Source organism: Rhamphochromis sp. 'chilingali' (assembly GCF_963969265.1).
Source record: "Rhamphochromis sp. 'chilingali' genome assembly, chromosome: 6".
Taxonomy (NCBI): Eukaryota; Metazoa; Chordata; class Actinopteri; order Cichliformes; family Cichlidae; genus Rhamphochromis; species Rhamphochromis sp. 'chilingali'.
Window position 1 is genome coordinate 35,380,762 of NC_137933.1, and position 22,529 is coordinate 35,403,290.

The following is a 22,529-nucleotide window of genomic DNA, read 5'->3' on the forward strand; positions in this document are numbered from 1 at the left end:
GCTGCCTGCGAGTTTGCTGCAGACAGAGGAGAGCTTAAGTTTGACCAGGTACCAAAGCAAATCATTCGTACTGTACAAATAATGTAAATATGACGGTGTAGGCCTATCACAAATGATTGATATCAAAGTGATCACTTGACCCATATAACGTTACTTGCTCTTCGAGTGAATCAACAAATGGCGAAATGAAAAGCCGAACAACAATGTTGTTGTTTTTTTAAAAGTCTTAGCTTACATGTGTGTTTATTTCATATTTTCAGTTGTTACTCTCCACGGCTAAACAAACTAAATCGGTTTCAGTTATGTACTGATGTACACAACAATGGACATAAGGAGCTTCTTTCAAAGAAAAAACTCAGGTAGATGTTATTTTATATATTATGCTTTGTATGTTGTTCAGTATATTTCTATGCAAAACAAGAGGAATTTCAATACACAGCAGTATATTCACAGTTGAAACCAGATATTTACATACACTTTAGGGAAAAAAACATAAAAACTTTCTTTTTTTTTTACTGTTAAACATCAATTTAGAGTAAACTTGTTTTGTTTTAGATAAATAAATGTTGAAATGTCTTTTGAATTAGTTAAATGTCAGAATCACTTTCATCAAATTTAGGAGTACATATACACTAAGTTTATTGGTAATTAATAAGAAAACTTCAGAAGATTCCATTCCGAGCTTAAGAAGCTTCTGATAGGTTAGTAGAGTCCATGTGAGTAAATTGGTGGCACACCTGTGGACGCACATAAGACACCCCCAAAACACAGAGCCTGTTTCTTTGACATGGAAAAAATCAAGAGATATCAACCAAAACACCAGGAAAAGAATTGTGGACCTCCATAAGTGTGGCTCAATTTTGAATACAATTTGGTGCCATTTACAATTAAGAAATACAGACAGATTCTCTCTTTACTCTTAAAGTTAACAAATATGTTTTTTTATATCTATCAATCTAAAAAAATAAACATTTAGTCTGATTTGATGTTACAATTAAAAAGTGTTTTTGTTTTTATCTGAAGAGTTTGTAAATATCTGGGCCCTGTTTCAGGAAGCCGGTTTGAGGTTTGAGGTTTACACAGCTACATTCTCGCCTGAAAATATGTTAAACGTTTATTTTGTGACCCAGAAAGAATAATAAGAGTAACATTAAAACTAACTAGCTGCCGCCATTGTTGACAACTGCGCTGGGCCGCGCTATGAATTCTGGGACACAGTTTCTTCTTCTTCGGGGTTTAACGGCAGCTGGCATCCTTGTACATGCAGTGCTGCCATCTTCTGTTTCAGTCCGTTATTACACTCTTAAATCCTGCTACTTATTCCTGCTTTTGGGATCTTACAAAGCTTCAAACGACGCGTCGACTATTAAATCAGTCGTCGACGATTTTGATAGTCGACGTAATCGTGACTAGTCGACTAATCGTGGCAGCCCTAGTTTACAGTAGAACAGCAATGTTGTTAACTTCTTTACTACAGGAAAATAATGAAGAAACATTGACAGCTGTTACAGAGGAGGAAGCAACAGAGACACTTTATGAGGTTTACATCTTTTAATACTTTGTGTACAGGAAACACAGGCGACCAATAAAGCCAGTTGAACAAAAAATCTGTTTATTCTTCTTTCAACATGTTGAGGTGATGGGTCAAAGGAAATGATTGTGACATATGGTGTCTCTGACTGCGCTTCCATCTTGTATGTCCGTGGGAGGGTCAGGATGTTCATGGTTTGGATCACTGCTGATGTTTGGTTCAGAAGGACAGTGTTCTCCTCTAATTGTGGCAATGTTGTGTCACATGCCCTTTCTGGGGTGACCCTGAGTCTTTGCAGGCACTGGAACCGGGCCTTAAGCATTCCGATAGTCATTTCAATTCTGGCTCTTGTCCTGCAATTAGCCAGATTATATCGCTGCTGTGGGCCCGGTTCAGGGTCAGGGTAAGGGGTAAGCAAATAGGGTAAACATGGATACCCCCTATCACCAAGCAAGTAGCCAGTGAACTCTCCTAAGACAGAAGGATACACTTCAGTTCAAATGTCCCTGAAGCAATTGGTCTTTATATATTTTAAAGTATTCTCAACTCACCATGTCCAAATTTTGTGCTCAGTGTACATTCACGGAATATTTGTGAGTCATGGACAGAGCCTGGCCACTTGGCTTCCACATTTGTGATAATGTTGGCAGCATCACATATGATCTTCACAGTGCAGAGAACACAAATTAGCATCCATTACTATAATGAAATAATTTGTTAGTTTGAAATGCTACAGGGAACTATGTACCTGCACATTAATGCTGTGGAAAGACTTCCTGTTCACATAGTCTCCTTCATTTACTGAAGGAGCAATGATTGGAATGTGAGTGCCATCTGTATAGCCAATCACGCCTGGGAACCGTGAAAATAAATGTAAAATTTAAGTAGTAGTCCAAGTATCACCACATCATGAATTAAGTTTTGTTCATCCTGATACCTGCAATTTTGTGGCATCCCTCTTTGATAAATCTTGTGGGTCTATGACCGGGGAACACCACAAACGGGTACAGGAGACGTTTCAGTGCAACTGTAACATTCCTGACTGCCCGACAGACGGTAGCCTTGGAAACGTGCTCAGCGTCACCAATATTATACAGAAAGCTCCCATTTGTAAAAAACCGAAGTGCAATACAAATAATATGTACAGAACTGAGAGCATGTCCGCGATGTGTCACATGCGTAATATATGGCCTGAGGATGTTATCCAAATAACTTATAGATTGTGCTGAGAAACGGTAACGTTCACACAGAAAATCATCAGGAAATGATAAAATGTCCAAACGCGCTCTGATCACTCTCTCCCGGCGGAGAGCTCTGCGGAGAATTTGGGCTTCACGATCTACTGGCTCTTCAAGGAAGGGGCACGCCATGTCTGACACTTCCTACTGTCAGGTTTCCGACAAAGGGGCGGAGACAGTCAGGGTTAGTTGTAGTAAACCTGCTAGGGGGCAGGTTAGCTTCACGGAGTGTGTCGTCATAGTGACTCACTGAGGCTTCATCTGAACTCGCTTTGTGAAACCGAAAACCCAGAGTTTTCGTTAACTCAGGGTATACTTACTCAGTTTTTCCACTAAACCGGCTTCCTGAAATAGGGCCCTGGTTTCAACTGTATATTTGATGATGTTGGTGTTTGGCTTGATTGTCAGCACAAAGAGGGAGAGAGAGAAACAAAGAGAGAGAGAGAGGAGCAGAGATGGAACAAGAGCAGGTGAGACACACATGTTAGTCAAATGGTTGTTTGCCAAAACTCATCAGAACATGTATCTCGTACCTAGTGTTTCTTTTTAGATTCCATTTGTTACTTTTCAAATTCTATATTTATTAAGTTGTGCAGGCTTGTTTGCACAACAAGGCTAAATAATTATATAAACTTTTCTGAATCTAAATAGTGGACTTTGGTAGAATTAAAAAATAAGGGTAGTGCAGGTCTATGATGATTTTTAGTGCTACTATGATCTAGTTTTGATTCTGGTTCTGGATCTTTGGTTAAGTTCTAAGTAGTCCTGATTTTGAACTGTTGTAGTCCTGTTTTAATTCCGAATCAGTTCTGGGTCTGGTTGAATTGGGGTTTAGTCCTCATGTTTTGATACAACCCTGACTTTGTTCTTCTGCCTTGCTGCTTAATTAAAAACCTAGTTTAAGGTGTCCTGCATATGTGATATATTTTTTTTTCCTATATGAAGTCATTCTTTTTTGAACAAAAATCAAAACAGAGCTTATTAATTTTTCAGTCATTTCTACCCTCACTTAATCTCCTTTCGCTGCTCAGCTCTCACACAGTGGCTCAGCTATGCTCCAATCCCTCCATATTGTGTCCAATTACATGCGAGGATATAGGATAATATCATTATGTGAAAAACAGAGAGGGTGAGAGACGCGACAGTCAAGTGGAGTGTGCATCTGTCCTCTGAGTAAGTGAGTGAGACAGTAGACAGCGGTGAGGAGGGCTGTGCGAAAGCAAAAACACATAAATATGCCTGACACCCATAAACGAAGCAGCATCTGGCTGCAGTTTAAAGACTTTTTTGTCTTGGTCTTGGTCTCGTCTCGACTTGGTCTTGGTCTTGTCTTTGTCTCGATACCCTCTGGTCTTGGTCTTGTCTTGGTCTCGGATTAGGCGGTCTTGACTACAAGTCTATCAGATACTGATGCTTCACGTTGACCCCTGCTGGATCTTCTCACCTCTAAGGGAACTTTGCCCTTCATCATCATCATAGTCATCATCAAATCATCTGTAACTCTCCTCACAGTGTTAATCAACTTCATTTACTGGAACGTGGATGGACAGTAGGTTTTTCCATGGGTCTTGGTAGGAACTTGACAGACCAAGTGAAACCGAACAGAGAAATGATTGATTCCACCTTCTGGTTTTGTATCGTGTTTTTATATTATCCATGAATTTTCTTCTCTCATTTGATTCATGGGTTGTCCTTTGCCTTAATGTTGAGTCTTTCCATGGCAGTTACAAAATCAAACGTGTAACTGCCACACTTTGGTAGAATTACTAGATGCTTCAAGTTGAGAGATAAGAAAACGTTCGGTAACTGCCCTCTCACCCCTAGAACAACATCTCGCTTCCTGACAGTTTGCCATGATTCAGTGTTTTTACTTCCTTTTTAAGCTAGGCCTTTGTGCCAATTTTACAAGCATTCGACTTCTGTTTTTCCTCTCTTTGACATGTTATTTTGCTATTTTGGCGAGTTGTTGAATCTACTTTTATTGCTGCATGCTATTTTAAGAATCCTTTAAGGCTTTTCACTGCTTTTATTTGTAGTTCTTGTCTTATTCTGACCACAGAATTGCCCACTAGATGCTTTGGAGTTGACTTTGATTATTTGACTCCCAAACACTTTGTCCCGCTGAAAATCAGGTCCCAAAAGCCAGTTTGAACAGAACAGCTGTGTAACAATGAGGCTTCTAGAGTTGTTTGATTAATATCGATCTAGTACCGCTGTGCTGCATCAGCTGATTCTCTGATTCTTTTGAGTCGATCGTTCTTTGATGACGTTTTCCAAAAACCTTACATAGTCCTTCTCGAATTTGAGATTTTCCTCTCGTTTCCCTTTTAGTTGCTTGAGCTACACAGAACCACCTGCTTATTTTCTGGTAGCTGAGTGTGTTTCATGAAGGGGAAGCGATTTTGTAGGTTTCTATTTGGTCAGCACTTGTAAGCAGTGCATGTAATCCTGTCATATGTCTTTTGCCACAAGATATGTGTCACTGAAGTCTGACATCCAAAGTATTCTGACACAATAACACAATACATGTTAGAGCAACTGCAGGTGTTGATTCTGAAAATGAATTATGAGTTATGGCTGCAAACAAACAAAATAAAAAAAATAAAAAACATTTTAAACCCACAAAATATGCAAATTTACAAAAAAAAGGCTGAAGATAGAAACTGTTAATTAGCCATGCTGATAATGTACCACTAAATTTAACACACAGTAGCATTATTCACATATGAGTATTAAGCGAGAGCATCCGTTCTAAAAACTCGACCTGTTATTTAAAAATAAAATGGGGGGGGGGGGCAGCTAAGTAGTAATTGTGATGCACAACAGGATATGATAAAAGAAAGCATTGTATCATGTCGAGAGCAGCTGATCTATAGCATGTGATCACGGGAGAATTTTGGAAGATGGCTCATGTTAACCATTTTTACTTATCTGTCCTTCGCTATGATGTTGGTATTATAATCTTGTTTAAGCTATTTTACAGCATAAATAAAGGAGGGGGGGTGAGCTTTAGCTTAACTTCAGTCATACAGGTAAAGGTAATTAAAAAGTGAAAATAGGATCAAACGTAATAGTGGATACACCTGTGCTTTCTCGCTTCTTCAATTTGTGCGTCTTTTTTTGTCTCGTTTCTCCTCCACCGTCCCCCATTTGACCTAGAAATCAGTGTCATCTGAAGGGTCTCTCAATTTCTGAAATTATTCTGGAGTAAAGAGGACAGCGGAGACATATCAGAGGATGTGTGTGTTATAGAGTCTAGAAAGTGTGGCACACAGCTGGAACATACAAGGAAGGAGAACTCCTCAAATAACTCCTCTGTACTCATATGTTGTTTTAGTTATTTGAAATGATCAAACTGTTTGCCCTCCATTGTTTACGTGTTCAAAAAAAGGTAAGAAATCTCTTCATAATTAAAATTAACCCTAAATATCATGAGCACTGTTACACTGTACATCATAAAATGCAGCTGTGGGCAGGCTAAATGATTAATAAAGCAGCTGTGTCAACTATGATAACTTTATTATGCAACTGACAAAATGATTGCTCAGAGGGTTGGTTTGTCTACACCTCTCTTCCTCGTGCCCGTGGGCGGGCGAAGAGACTCTGACTGTAAACTACACCCCAGCTGTCATGCACTTCTCCAAAGTCCTGAGTGCATCTTTTCCAGAGAATGTGTTCCATCGAGGTGAAGGGCAAGTAATTAGGGACGGAAATACTGTTTTGGACAGTAACGACGAAGATGACGCTCTCATTAGCGACATATTTGTTATTTTTACATCTCTGTAATTTGGCTATGGGGAACGTTGATCCTTCTCCGAGGATGATCTTCACAGAAAAAGGTAAAAAAAGGAAATGATTTTTCTTCATTTATGAGATATCAAATGCTAAAAAGTTAAAAGGGACTGCGAAGGGATTTTTATCAGCGCTTTAAAGTATGCAGTGAGGTGAATGAATATGTATTAAATGACTTGGTCATTGTGATTCAGGAAAAAAACATCAAGTCTTTCTTTCAAACGTACAGTCCGTATTATGCAGTTCCATTATCGTCAGAGGAGGACAACATGCCCATGTTAACCACAAGGCGATGTGTTGGACAGAAGGCAGCTTTGTGCCTTACAATGTTTCTTTGTTTGTCTGTGGACAATTTTTTCAACAATGAGTAGTGGTTAGGACTCACTGGCAGGATGATGGTTTAGATTTAGATGTTGTTTTTTTATTTTCTATTTTTTCTATAGTTACAAAAGAAATTAGGAATGATACGTATAAAGGCAAAGAGAGCTTTTACACACCCTCTTCTGGACAGAAATGGCTGTGAAGACTATGTTCTACACATTGTCCCTGTATCATAGTTCTTTAAGTTTTGACAATATTAACAAAACTCTACTTCACCCTCCAGTGCACGTCACTGACTTCGTTTAGCTAAACGCATTAGCATATTGTTATTTACAAAGTGGATAAACTGCTTATCTATGTAATTTCTTATCGTGCACAGACAGCTGCTTATGGTGGGTGCCCTTCGTACGTCGTAACATTTACAAGACGCAGTCTCACTGGTTTTGTCTCCCTGATAGAGTTCAAAAGTTAAAGAGTTGAAGAATTCTGTGGAGTGCAATTTTTATTTCTAAAAAATGTTTTTGTTTGTTCTACTTTATTTTAGTCTATTTGCCGTTTATTATATTTCTGAAATCTTTTCATGACGTGCTTTCTTGGGCAGGTCTCCCACGATTTTAATGCTAAGGGACTCAATGATTAAATAAAGATTTCAAAAAAGTTTATCTGTATAACATTAACAGAACAACGTGATATTTTAGTAGAGTGTCAGACTTCATCTAACTGAAACTTTTTGCACTTGTTATTTTGTTTATGTAAGCAATGGTAAACTCTTCTGACAACTGCAGAGGGTATGTTTCATTTTCTCCCTTCAGCTAAGTTTTCAAAACAGCACCAACAATGCTACCATAAACCTTTTTTTGAAGAAGTAACTGGACCTCTAAAGAGGTGTCACTTTCATATTGACAGTAGTGTGGGAAAAAACTTTGTTCAGCTTTTTTACATCTTACTTAATAAAACTAGATTACCACTGTCTACTTTAAGTAGACACAATACATCTTTGGACACCTGTTGCTTACAAATGCCATCTTTATGTGGGAAAGAGTTAAGAATGTGCCTTTAAAAATGCAAGAAAACCATAAGATTATCATTATTATTCTCACTGTAAGACAAGGCCAATGGTTTTTGGAGTTACAAAAAAGTGCAAGAGGGATGGCAGAAATAGGATCACCAAAGTGTTTGAGTTTCATTCTTAGGAGACCTGTACTAACATGCATCAAGCATTTCAAATATATGTATATACTGGGTACTAACAATGAAGTTCAAGGCTAAACACTTATTCAACCTCTATACTGTTGTGTATATTGTTGTGAAGTTTGGAGAGGATCCATAAAAACAATTGTGCGTAATATAAAGATTTTCACATTTGGTGTGATCTTGACCTGGTTTTCAACAAAATTTAATCAGCTCAAACTGTTATGGGTATGTGGATCTTGCACTACTAACAAACAGATAAATAAAATGAACTGATGACATACTCCTTGCCTTCCAGGGGCGAAAAATCATTCTTGTTGTTTATGATACTACATTATGGGTTTACCTGATGAATCTCATAATACATTCATACATTTTATCTTTCTTTTCTTGTTTTTGCTGGGTTTGTTTTTAGAAAAAGCAATGACACGGTTCAGTCTTCCCCATGACCCACCTGTACAGATTCTTTTAGAAGACCAATCAGACACTGTTTTAGCTGCTGGACAATCATACCTGAATACCTACAACTTTCAAAACCATAAGACGGTAGTAGAAATCTGTACAACCACAGTAAATGATTATACTGAGATCATTGAAATAATATTCATAATAATATCATGGGAAAGTAATAGTCCTGCATCATATATCTACATAGAGCCACAAGTTTATGCAGTGGGAGAAATGCAACAGCATAAGCAGTGAACATGTAAGTAAAACAAACAAATTTAGTTGGTTAGATTTGATTGTTTGACCACTGAAGAAATATAACAAACAATATTTGTCTTGTCTTTAAGGATTGCAGCTATAACATCACTTTGGTCCACCGGAAGAAAGATGCTAACCAGTTGTTTGTGTGTGGAACAGATGGCAATGAAAGGGTTTGCTGTAACACGGTAGGACACTGGCATCATTGTCATTGAGAACTGTTAACATCACCACAAATACAGGGTGGGCCATTTATATGGATACACCGTAATGACATGGGAATGGTTGGTGATATTAAAGTCCTGTTTGTGGCACATTAGTATATGTGTGGGGGCAAACTCCTCAAGATGGGTGGTGAGTGACCATGGTGGCCATTTAGAAGTCGGCCATCTCGGATACAACTTTTGTTTTTTTCAATAGGAAGAGGGCCATGTGACACATCAAACTTATTGGTAATGTCACAAGAAAAACAATGGTGTGCTTGGTTTCAACGTAACTTTATTCTTTCATTAGTTATTTACAAGTTTCTGACCACTTATAAAATGTGTTCAGTGTGTTCATTGTGTTGGATTGTCAATGCAACCCTCTTCTCCCACTCTTCACACACTGATAGTAACATCGCAGGAGAAATGCCAGCACAGGCATCCAGTATCTGTAGTTTCAGGTGCTGCACATCTCATATCTTCACACCATAGACAATTGCCTTCAGATGACCCTTCAACTGGCCCACGATGACCAATCCACTTTCCAGGAAACTGTTCATCTAGGAATGCTCGGACCTGGCACCCATAATGTGGTGGTGCACAATCTTGCTGGAAAAACTCAGGGAACGTGCCAGCTTCAGTGCATAAAGAGGGAAACACATCATCATGTAGCAATTTCAAATATCCAGTGGCCTTGAGGTTTCCATTGATGAAGAATGGACCCACTATCGTTGTCCCCATATACCACACCAAACCATCTCTTTTGTTGTTCCAACAGCCTTGGAAGGATCCATCCAATGTGGGTTAGTGTCAGACCAATAGCAGTGGTTTTGTTTGTTAACATCACCATTCACATAAAAGTTTGCCTCATCACTGAACAAAATCTTCTGTGTGAACTGAGGGTCCTGTTGCAATTTTTGTTTTGCCCATTCTGCAAATTCTGTGCGCCGATCTGGGTCATCCTCGTTGAGATGCTGCAGTAGCTGGAGTTTGTAAGGGTGCCATTTGTGAGTAGCTAATCCGCCAAAGGGATGTTCGACTAATGCCACTCTCCAGTGACATGCAGTGAGTGCTACGCTGTGGGCTCTTGCTGAATGAAGCTAGGACATTAGTGACAGTTTTCTTGCGTCCACATTTTGGCAAATCCAACTCTGAACCAGTTTCACGAAACTTAGCAAGCAGTTTGCTGCCTGTAGCATGGGAGATGGGTGGTCTCGTAGGGTGTCTTGCATTGAAATCTGCTGCAATGGCCCGGTTACTGCGTTCACCAGATATCAACATGATTTTGATGCGCTCCTCACGTGTTAACCTCTTTGACATGTCAATGGCTGTGAACAAAGAGAAACTTGTAAATAACTCATGAAAGAATAAAGTTACGTTGAAACCAAGCACACCATTGTTTTTCTTGAGACATTACCAATAAGTTTGATGTGTCACATGGCCCTCTTCCCATTGAAAAAACAAAAGTTGTATCCAAGATGGCCGACTTCTAAATGGCCACCATGGTCACCACCGATCTTGAGGGGACCATACATTAAGATGTGCTGTGCTTTCTTTTATAGGATTTAACAGTGGAGGCCCCCATGTGCCTTTCCTCTGAAAATATCGCAAACTTAATAGAAGGTATAGAAAGATTTAACATAAAGGAGGGTGAACCATCAGTTTTTATAGGTGAGTTTTTCTACATGAGGATGCTCTATAATAAATCTCCTGATGAATCCCTGCTATTTCATTCATTTGTTTTCAATGATTGTGTAATTTGCAGAAAGTCTGTACTCTTGTCAAAACTACTAACATCCTTTAATCAACTCAATCCATTCTAAAGGTTGTTTCTTTTTCTTATTGCTATTATATTCAACCCTATAAAACCTTCATTTGCAACTGTTTTTTCCAGATTCTGAACAGAGTGCAGCTCTCTACATAACACACTCTGGATCTGATGAATCTGTTGGTATTCAGAAATTTGGTAAAGCAATAGTGCGGCCAAAGAACCACGATAAAGGTATTTTCATAAAGTTAGAGCCAGAGACACCTTATTTAGTGAAATCACATCACTCTAAATGTTTGGATTCAAATAAATATTTTGTCTTTCAATGTTTAGAGCAGCATTATGTAGGATTGGTGCTCAGCAAACGTGAAGAGGATCCCTCCCAGAACAGACTTTATGGCTTCTATAGGGAGAAAAGCAAAGACAATGGACTGTTCCGTGAAATGTGGCTCCCCTTTGTGACCCGGGTTTGCATGGTAAGACCAAAATAGTTTGAAAATTTATATTAAGTGCCACCAACATTAAAAATTAAATAAACATAAATACATCATGACTGATTGACTGTCCATTGCTTCTAGGCAGATGTTGGTGGTCCCAAGAACAATTTGCAGTTTACCTGGACATCCCAAATGAATGCCAGGCTCTTCTGTGGAGATCGTAACAGAAAACAGCATTTCTCTGAACTGGTGGATGTTTCCACTGTGGATGCAGATCGATGGCAGGATACAAAGATTTATGCACTCTTTAGAAATGAATGGTAGGACTCTGATGATATTTATTTTGATGCTAATAATAATGATATAGTTATAATTTACTCTGTTTCTGTGACTATCTATTTGTGTAATCGAATCATCTGCTTCCAAACTTCCAAACAATATCCTTTCATGATGATAAAAGGACACTTTGTTCTTTTTAAGCCGTTCCCTACCAGTTTCTTATTTTCTCATTCTGTGTGGTCAGCTGCTTTTTCAACTCTCTCTTTTTTTTTTTTTACCTTGGACCAGTCTACTCATTTTGCTGCAAATGTCTCAGACAAACCTACAATGTGTCTCCCTGCAGGGGGATGAGTGCTGTCTGCATCTACACAATAGGAGACATTGACAAAATCTTCACAAACTCCCCATTCAAAGGCTACACAAAAGCTGAGATGGACAGGCCAAGGACGGTATGGAATATTCAAATTGGTCTAAAGTGAAAAATTTAATAACGGCTACCATCACAAGAAGATCCCTGCCTTTTTGGGGGGGCGGAGTATATAGACAAGAATAGAATAGCCCTTTATTATAATTTAAACCAATGGTTAAGTGTAGTCACTGAGTGAAAAATAGCTTTTAAATATTTTCTTTCACCTTTACGATATTAAATTAATTAAAAAACTAAATTAAAAGGTTTTAGATTTGTTTTTAAAACAGTCATTTGGAAACTGAAAAAGTAAACCAGAGGTTTACAGGCTTATTGACCAGTCATCTGGTGTTCAGCCAGTCTAAGTTAAGCACCTTATTTCTTCAGTGCGTTGATGATAGCACCAAGCTTCCAGTGGAAACCCTGAAGAAGATTGAAAAGACTTCAGAGATGGAGCAGCTGGTTCATCCTGTGGGAAACTCTGGCCTTCTTCTCTTCAATCACCAGAGCTATACTCACATCCAAATTGATGGCTCACCAAACAGGAGAACCAGTCACCACACTGTTATCTTCTTATCTTTAAGTGAGTAAAAACAATAATCTGAAGTAGTAAAAATGCTAAGAAGAATATGCTATAATGTATGTTTGTGTATATCTGAGATCATACCTCAGGGCGAAAATAGTGCAGTAACCAAATCTCCTTGATTGATGCGGGAGGTGCTGTGATCACAGCCATGTAATTATGAATGTATTAAAAGAATATAATATTATTCAACGGGTTTACCTGAGTTTGAAGACCAAAAATTAACAGAACCTCAGAGAGAGAGAGTGGGGTGGCTGAGGTGCATTTGTGCATTTAGATTAGAGATGGACCGATCCGATATTATGTATCGGTATCGGTCCGATACTGACCTAAATTACTGGATCGGATATCGGAGAAAAATAAAAAATGTAATCCGATCCATTAAATATCACGAAAGCACCTCACAAAACTTGCAACACGCCGTAACTCACCTCAGAACGTTAGCACGTCGGAGCAGTATGCATCACCTGATAGAGCGGCTGTGGCATGCGGGACCTGTCAGTGGTCTGGATAGCATGTGGAGCTTCGCTAGCAACCCGGCATTTCATCTCCGACAAAGTTATCCCGAGAGAAGTAAAGCAAGTGTGTAAGTCCATCTCTGAATGTTTGTAAAGCATTCCTGCGTTAAGCTTAACAAGCGACTGCCTCTCGCTCTCCTGCTGCTACTTCAATCATGAAACTGCTTAACGATCAGCTGATCGGCTTTTCTGTCGCGAGTCCGTGTCTCTAGTTTGCTTTTGGCCCACTTTGCACCAGAAAGAGGAAACCAGCGGCTGAACAACAGCAGCACGTTTAAGCTTGATCAGCTGTTGTTAGAATTTATTTAATATTACTTTCTACTCGAGGATCTTTTTCTACGTAGCTGACGCTGGTAACTGTGCAGGGGCGGATCTAGCAAAGTTTAGCCAGGGGGGCCGATAGGGCATTAACAGGGAAAAGGGGGCACAAAGACATACTTTTCTTTCTTATTCTCATTTAAAATGTCTAGCTTTTAATAAATAATTATCTGACACCCAAAGTTTTAATTTGATGTAAAATGAATAGAAGTCAATTACTGTATATAGTAACTATTAAGTCTAATATATATACCCTAGTAAGCTATAGTACTTTTTCCTTTGGGAAGGTACCATCTGTGCAGTCTGCAATTTTGTTGAAGAAAGATGTTGAATCTATTTAATATTTCTTGAAAAATAATTGATTTCTGTGCATTTTTTTTCACACTGCATCAAATTAAGGTTGATTACGTCGATTAAGCATCATGAGGTGGAGCGTGAGGGGTGGTTCCCTATTTTTTATTTATTTATTTTTGTTGTTGCTGGGAGTTGGAACCCTATTAGTTAGGCTGCTTAATATTTATGCTAAGTACTCTTTAAAATACCAGAATAGGGAGGATGGTGTAGGTTTAAGTTTATTAGATTGATCAGTATTGCTGAACTATGAAATATATTTTTTTGCATACAGGTATAACAGAATAGCTTTAGTGTACTTGTTGTTTTAAACTTGAGTATGAACTTATACAAAATGCAGCAAGATATTTAAAAAACAGTTTTGTTGATTAAAAAACACTATATCGGATTCATATCGGTATCGGCAGATATCCAAATTTATGATATCGGTATCGGTATCGGACATAAAAAAGTGGTATCGTGCCATCTCTAATTTAGATGGGTTTTAATATTTAGTATCATCCCTGCTTCTTTTTGTGGTTTTCTGCAGACAATGGAGGAATTCATAAAGTATTGCACAATAAAAATGATACCTTTCTCATTGCTGAGTTTCGACCATTCAACTACACAGAACAGATCAGCTTCATCCTTCACCCATCTTCTGTGAGTACCAGTGTTCCCTACAGAACAATATATCCTCCACTAAACCATATAGGTGTGTGAGTATGGAAAACAACTTAGATGCTCCTGAAAAGGAACATCAAACTTAGATCTGTAAATTAACTCCAGTGGAGTTTTTTGTTTTTGTTTAGAAATGGCCGAGTACATTAAGAAAACTTGTCCATCGTTACAGAAAAAGCTGTATGTGAACAATGGAAGTCAACTGGTCCAACTTGATGTAGCAGACTGCTCCCAGTATGGAGATACCTGCCAGGACTGTATGTTATCCAGAGATCCTTACTGTGGCTGGGATGGCACCCAGTGCATACGTGACACAAAGTAAGACCTCAGAGCTTTATGGAACTCATATCTGGAGAATATGCAGAATAATTCTTCGCAACCAAAGATTGCATGAAGTAGCCTTACATTTTTCTAACAGCAAGCTGAAATAAAAATGTAATGTTTACTAATACAAACATTATTAAGAACCTACCAATGTTACCACCATAGGTTGCAAGATCATGTACATTGTAAAAGATGGTCATATTTATAAAAACAATGTTCCTTAGTATTCAAACACTCCTCTTGATTCATACACAGGTGTGATTCACATCCTATAACGTCATACTAGCACGCCCTGAAATGTGTACATAATATGCAACATTATTAGCTTACTTTTTGCCAGTGGTGTTGCACCACCTGACAAAGTTTGATGGATGAATCATTGCACACTTCATCAAGGCTGAAGCAGCACTTAGGAAATACAATGTCCCGTAAATCATGATATCACAATATTTCAACACTCACTGACACTCATTGGAGCTTTTGTTTATGAATTTGTCCTACTGTAGTACAGCTCTACTGCTTTATGAAAAGCTAGTGTACTGTGTAACAACCAGTTATCACCCAACGGGTGTTAGGCTTTTTTGTTCGACTAACTAAAGCTGATGCAAGTCAAGATACTTCAGCATAATTTCAATTAATTTAAAGGGATATACTTGGGAGGAGTAAGGTTCCTGTGGGTTCCTGTAAATGTTAGTTTTCTATCAACTGCCAGGATGTTGGTTACATACTGTCTAATGTAAACATACACTATGTTTTGCAGTGGGATATGGCATGATGCAGCCACTGGGAACCTAGCCATCTGTCAAGAACACGCTGAAAAAGGTATTTAAATTCATGCACCTGTAAAATTTGGACAGAGCCCCAAACTATCTGATAGATATATCAGAATCAGCATACTTTAAGATAAGATAAGATAAGATAAGATAAGATAAGATAAAACTTTATTAATCCCTCGGGTGGGTTCCTCTGGGAAATTCGGTTTCCAAAAGCACAGCACCGACAGAAGTTACACACACACACACACACACACACACACACACACACACACACACACACACACACACACACACACACACACACACATATATAAATACAGATACATATATAAATAAAATATACGAAGGGGATAAATAGAATAAATAGGAATAAAAATGAAAATACAAGTGAATTGCACATTTCAAGTATGGAGTCTATTGCACCGTTGACTATTAACAAAAGTATTGCACAAAAGGTATTGCACAGTGAAGTGAAGAGGCACTACAGCTTAGTTGTTCCCCCTTCCTTTGTCCACCTGTTTCCCCTCCCTCTCCCCTCCAGAGAGGAGTTAAACAGTCTGATGGCGTGTGGGACAAAGAAGTTTTTAAGTCTGTTAGTTCTTGTCTTGGGGAGAAGCAACCTGTCACTGAACAGACTCTTCTGGTTGTTAATGGCCGTGTGCAGAGGATGCCCAGCATTGTTCATAATGTCCAGCAGTTTTTTCAGTGTCCTTTTCTCTGCCACTGTTACCAGAGTGTCCAGCTTCATGCCGACCACAGAGCTAGCCTTCCTGATCAGTTTCTCCAGCCTGGATGAGTCCTTCTTTGCTGTGCTGCTCCCCCAGCACACCACAGCATAGACAAGTACTCCAGCAACCACTTTATTAATCCCTTGGGAAATTATGTGGGTTACAGCTGCTCCAGCACAGTAACATTAACAAAAATAGACTGAACTATTTAACAATACAATATGTTAACATACAAGGAATAGCACAATATATACAAATCACCAAATAATAAATATCCAGGGTTGACAGATGCAATTATAAATAACTATCAAGAATATTCACAGCAACATTATTGAGTAGAAAAGAGTGTGTGCAAAAAGGATGTAACTATTGCAGTGTTTACATTGTATTAGATAGAGGAGTTGTACAGGGAGATGGCCACAGGCAGGAATGATTTCCTGTGTCGTTCAGTGGTGCTTTTTGGTAATCTCAGTCTCTCACTGAACGTGCTCCTGTGACTAGCCAGCGTGTCATGGAGTGGGTGGGAGGTGTTATCCAACATTGTCTTTATCTTGGAAAAACTTTCGCCCCTCTGACACCACCTTAAGAGAGTCCAGCTCCATATCCACATTACTGGCCCTGCAGATAACTTTATTTAGTCTGTCGGCATCAGCAATCCTTAACCTGCTCCCCCAGCATGCAACAGCATAGAGGATAGCACTGGCCACAACAGACTTGTAGAAAATCCTGAGTATTGTCCGACAGATGTTGAAGGACCTCGGCCGCCTCAGAAAATAGAGACGACTCTCGCCCTTCCTATAAAGTGCAGTAGTGTTTTTAACCCAGTCCACTTTATTGTCTATGTGTACTCCAAGGTATTTATATGTCCACGTTGACCCCATGGATTGAAACAGGGGTCAAGGGTTTTCTGGTCTTCCTAAAATCAACAGTCAATTCCTTGGTCTTTCCCATGTTGAGCTGCAGATGTTTCTGCTCACACCACATGACAAAGGAGTCGACCACAGCGCAGTACTCTGACTCATCACCCCTGCTGATGCATCCAACCACTGCAGAGTCATCAGAAAACTTCTGGAGATAGCAGGTCTCTGTGCAGTGGCTGAAGTCTGTGGTGTAGAGGGTGAAGAGGAAGGGGGAGAGGACAGTCCCTTTTGTTTCCCCTGTGTTGCTGATTACCTTGTCAGACACAATGAGACCACACATATTGTGGTCTTCTTGTCAGGTAATCAAAAATCCAAGACACCAGAGAAGCATCCACTTGCATTGCTGTTAGTTTATCACCCAGGAAGGTCGGCCTGATGGTGTTGAATGCACTGGAAAAGTCAAAAAACATGACCTATGCAGCACTCGCTGGCTGGTCCAAATGGGTGTAGACACGATTGAGCAGGTAGAGATGATGGCGTCCTCATTTCCGAGTAAGGACTGGTAAGCAAATTGAAGGGGATTCTGATGTGGTCTGACTATGGGTCGGAGTAGGTCCAGGATGAGTCTTCCCAGGATTTTCTTGATGTGGTAGGTCAGTGCCCACAGGCCTGTAATCCTGGGGGTCAGCACTGGGACCCTCTGCACACTCAGACTCAACATGAACAGTTTATGAAAGACTCCACAAAGCTGGGGGGCACAGGCCTTGAGGACACGGGGACTCAGTCCATCTGGTCCAGCAACCTTGCCTCCTCATTTGCCTCTGAACCTGGTCTTGAGTGAAAGTGATGTGTGGCAGCCTCGCTTCTGTCAGTCTGCTCCAGGGCAGCTGTGGCTACAACTGTAGCTTGGCTACAACTGTAGCTTGCCTCCACCAGTGTGTGAATGTGAGAGTGAATGAATAGTGGTATTGTAAAGCGCTCTGAGGGTCTCAAAAAGCGCTATATAAATGCAATCCATTATTATTATTATTGTGAATGCATTCCAGCAACTGGAAGAAATCTTGGTTTGTCTTCTTTTTTTTGTCTTCTTTTTTTCACGATATGCTCTCTTTCATGTTGTTTTCCTATTGGTTGGAATGTAGATGTGGGTTTTAGCAGCAGTCACATGGTTATATTAAATTTCTGACACTATCAAAACTTTTAATGAGACATTTGAAAGGTTTTTACTGATACATTTTCAATCTGATGGCTTATCTATTGCTTCCTAAAAAAAAGGTTTCAACCATTTTCCCAAAGAGCTTAGTGCACTGGATTTGTGAGAAGAAATCAGAAATTAAAAAAAAAAAAAGATGTAAAACAAAAACATGGCTAAGCTAAATGGGCGTTCTTGTGTTTTTTTCCGCAGAATTTCCAAATCCAGAAAAAGATGTTGTCAGATTTCACGCAAAGCATTTTCTGCAATGCCCAGTATCCTCCCGTCATGCTCAGTACAGTTGGCACCACCTTCAAAACTCTTCATCTTGCATCGGGAAGCCAGATCATTGCCTTTATTTGATCAACAGCATGGGACCTGAGCAGGAAGGAACTCATACCTGTGTATCAGAGGAAATGGGTTACAGGAAAATCCTGGCACAGTACCAACTACAGCTGGGGAACAAGGTGGTTGGTTTACAGTCAAAGCCAATGATCTGGGTTTGTCTCATGGTGGTTCTGATTCAGATGTTGTGATGTTAGTTCCTCAGAGTTGTGATACTATAAAAAAAAATTTCATTATTCTTTAATTTATTTTTATTTTTTTAACTAAAATAAAACTCTATTACTTCTAATACTTTGAGCTGCAGCTCGGGATGTAGAGCAAGCCATTATTGTAGAGTTTTGATATCTGGTTTCGCAAATGTCCTTGGATGAGATCAATTGCCACCAATGCATTCATTAGCGTGTGTAAGAGAGATAGATTAAAAAACAAACTGCAGTTATACAGCCACGCTCCAAAGCTTTTCTTTTTTTGAGGGGCTAATTCATTCATTTTTTTCTTCTTATGGAAAAAATATATTGAATATCAGTTGGACTCAGGCTTGTTGACAGTATTAAAAGCTGAAGTTCAATGGTATAAAATGCTGTCTGTGGTAATTTTTAGAAATTAATTGCAGTGTTGCATGCAGTACATGCACGCATGTCAATCAATATTGATTGATTCCTTTTTTTTATTCTTTCCTGTAACTGTTGCATCTGTTTCCTGTAATTTGAAATTCTGCCAGAATGTACACAGTGCACGTTATAAATTTCCGGCCATGTGTCTTAGCTCATGTAGATTTCCAAACACTGACCCAGTTTCTGTTTGTTCAGAGTTCGGTTAATAAAGAGAAGAAACACTCAGACACTTTTCCCCTATTTTTGAGTGAAACCTGATCATAAATTCCAAGTAGAAAGGTAAGACTTTTGACCTCACAGTGCTTTAGGATAGCAAGCAAGTTGCTGCTTTTCGAATCCTTAACCTGGCAGTACAAATGAAGCTACAAACAAAACAAAAAGAGATTTAATTTATCACATTTTTGCAGTTACGCGAGTCCAAAAAAATACCACATCTAAACATCTCAACCATCTTTTCAACATATAAACTAAAGGAAATAAACTGCAAATGTTTACAACATGCGTCTGTCTTTTTCAAAGTCTCTCATGTTAGTGTCTGATGATAAACAAGTCCAAACATGTTACCACAAAAAACGCGCTGATGGGTCTCATTCTCCATAAAGTGAATAAACACCTCTCACAATATAAACACAGACCATTACCATGTGAACCTCCTGGTTAACATCCATAAAGAAAAGGGTTATTTTGGCACCTCACATCTTTCATCTGCATTCATGCTAGTGCTGATCCACAATGATAGCAAACCCTTTTTTTTTATATATATAGTGGTCTATTTTAGACAAACCTTTAGCATGGTGTTGTTATGGAGCACATGTGCCAGGCAGATTAGGAGTCATTCAGGAGAAACTAGGAACTAACTAGGCTTTATTGGAGAAGCACAGGACACACTGAGCACACAGCTAAACGGAGCTGGAAGACTGTTTACTTAGCCTGGCAGGGCGAAGGACACTGTCTCAGCTGAACTCTGGACATATATACACATGCAGATGTACACTCATCCCCCCTCCCCCTCCAAACGCCTTCGACGCTTATTCCCCTCCGATGCTGACGGTGGATCAAGGAGACCAGCGCTTATGCTGCAGGCCCGGATGCACTGTGTACATTGGCTGTGTTTCACCCTTTACCCACCCCTGTTGCTTGTCATGTGTTTCTTTGGTGTATTAAGAGGGTTTTTTTTTTCATGTGCTATGTACAGAGGTGTTTTTTTCTGTTCTCAAACTGATCTCCCTGTTGGAGCTCAGTCTGGGGGGAGTTATTTTTTTCTCCTTATCGTTCCTCATGTTGTGCATTTTCCATTGTTATACCTCTGACCTGTCTTCCCCATGTGATGTTTGTGTCATGTATGTATGGTCAGAAGGGTAAGATGGCGCTGGCAAAGGTCGGCAGCCTTAACCCAATTTCCTTCGGGGTCAACCTTCAGGATCAATAAAGTTTTATTGAATTGAATTGAATTGAATTGAATAGAAGAAGTTCGATTACAGCAGAACTTTCCAAAAGAAAGTTTTAGCTGAAGCTACTTGGGGGAAAAAAAAATCAGAACACTTATAGGTTTACAATGTTTTTATTTCGTTTTTTAAAGTGTCAGCAAAAGCAGAAACCCACTTAAGTAAACTGCATATAGTGCTCATAGTATATACAGATAGAAACATTAAACTATTAATGAGGTTGTGCAGTAAGTGTGCGAACACTAACACTTCCTTTCACAAACCAGGCTGTGGATGGCACTGTTACATTAAGAAAGATAAAGATTTTTCTATGAGTCTGCTTTGACCAGTGCTATCCTCTATGCTGTTGCATGCTGGAGGAGCAGGTTGAAGGTTGCTGATGCCAACAGACTAAATAAACTGATCCGCAAGGCCAGTAATGTTATGGGGATGCACGTTCAGCGAGAGACTGAGATGATCAAAAAGCACCACTGAACGACACAGGAAACCATTCCTGCCCGTGGCCATCTCCCTGTACAACTCCTCTATCTAATACAATGTAAACACTGCAATAGTTACACCCTTTTTGCACACACTCTTTTCTACTCAGTAATGTTGCTGTGAATATTCTTGATATTAATTCATAAATACCTCAGTAAATCATTGATATTTATTATTGAGTGATTTGTCTATATTGTGCAATTTCCTACATTTGTAAATCTGTAACATATTGTATTGTTAAATAGTCTCGTCTGTTTCTGTTACTGTATTGGAGCAACTGTAACCCACGTAATTTCCCGAGGGATTAATAAAGTATGCTGATTCTAATAACAGAATATTACTTTAACACTAGTTAATGAAAAAATATGTTTCATGTAGTGAAGGTGGATTTGCTATACATATAATATTTGAGCATAGCCACCACGATAGGAAACTGATAGGTAACCTTTCCTATCAGTCACTCATCAGTTACTGAGGTCTGTAAGAAGTCCATCACCTTGTTGTTCTCAAGCAGAACATTGCAAAAGAGGGACAGATCAGACTGAAAAACCAAGGAGACCTGACCATCACAAGAAGGTCCCCGCGTCATCGTCTTTTTGGACTAACTGAGGCCATAAGCAAGCAATGCGAAAAACAAACAAACAGTTGTTTAAGGCATTTCCACTTTGCATTCAGTCTAATCAGACTGGCTTTCCAATATGGTAACGCATTCCTTACTTCACTACTTATTTACCCCTTCACTAAGAGGTGGCGGAGTCCACTACAAGTTTTCTACCTGTACCTGTGCTCATATAAGGAAAAACCCAGCCCCGCCTACCAGGGGCGGTTCCCAGACCCAGGTCTCACCTGTCACATTCATGCATCCTTTTGTTAAGATTTCACTTTAACGTTTATCAGTCGTCACATGTGCATCCTCCACAATGCTAAATGGCTGGGAGTCCTCAATCACCATGCTAACCAGGTCTTCATCTATTGGAGATTGTTCTCCTGAGGAAAGACAATAAAGACAAAGCACAAATATAAATATCACACACGTAACTTATTACAGTTGTATAATATCGTTATATCATTTAGTAACATTACTGCATGCTATATTATCATGGCATTTGATGGCTCACCTGGTCTTGCTCCACAATCGGTGTTCCCCTTATTCTCATGCAAAGCTCTGTAGTGCCTAAGCATGGATGAGGTGTTGTTGTTATATCCCAGCTCCCTGGCACATAGCAAACACTTCACCTTGTACAAAAGTCAAGACAGCTTAACATAAATTGTATTGCACCATCAGTATTATGAAAATACATCTTCTGTAGAAAGTTACATACCTTGCTGGGAGGAATAAAATCAAAATGTTCCCACACAGGGGAGGACATCCTCCTCTTCTTAGCTGGCTCCATTCTCTCCTGACTTTCTCTCCTCACTCTCATAAACCTCCAAACTGTCTCCAAACTCTCACTAACCGCAACT

The 22,529-nt window shown here is 39.3% G+C and overlaps 2 protein-coding genes across 3 annotated transcripts; one reads left to right on the forward strand and one right to left on the reverse strand.

Moving 5' to 3' along the window:
* The first annotated feature begins 5,640 nt into the window (after window positions 1-5,640).
* LOC308397894 (semaphorin-7A-like) lies at window positions 5,641-21,369 on the forward strand. The gene is made up of 14 exons (XM_080884137.1): window positions 5,641-6,608; window positions 8,489-8,619; window positions 8,729-8,779; window positions 8,868-8,966; window positions 10,544-10,652; window positions 10,876-10,983; window positions 11,083-11,225; window positions 11,328-11,506; window positions 11,809-11,914; window positions 12,259-12,454; window positions 14,171-14,283; window positions 14,474-14,619; window positions 15,386-15,447; window positions 18,395-21,369. The coding sequence occupies exons 1-14, from the start codon at window positions 6,509-6,511 to the stop codon at window positions 18,715-18,717; spliced, it is 1,866 nt and encodes a 621-aa protein (XP_080740263.1). The 5' UTR covers window positions 5,641-6,508; the 3' UTR covers window positions 18,718-21,369.
* LOC308397896 (uncharacterized protein) lies at window positions 10,278-22,499 on the reverse strand. 2 transcript variants are annotated; one of them, XM_080884140.1, is made up of 4 exons: window positions 22,388-22,499; window positions 22,184-22,301; window positions 21,912-22,052; window positions 10,278-10,309 (listed from the first exon to the last, which is right to left on the reverse strand). In XM_080884140.1, the coding sequence occupies exons 1-3, from the start codon at window positions 22,487-22,489 to the stop codon at window positions 21,949-21,951; spliced, it is 324 nt and encodes a 107-aa protein (XP_080740266.1). In that variant the 5' UTR covers window positions 22,490-22,499; the 3' UTR covers window positions 10,278-10,309; window positions 21,912-21,948. The 2 variants fall into 2 exon arrangements, with proteins under 2 accessions (XP_080740266.1, XP_080740265.1); XM_080884139.1 differs by lacking the exon at window positions 10,278-10,309 and having other exon boundaries at window positions 21,618-22,052.
* Window positions 22,500-22,529: the final 30 nt, after the last annotated feature.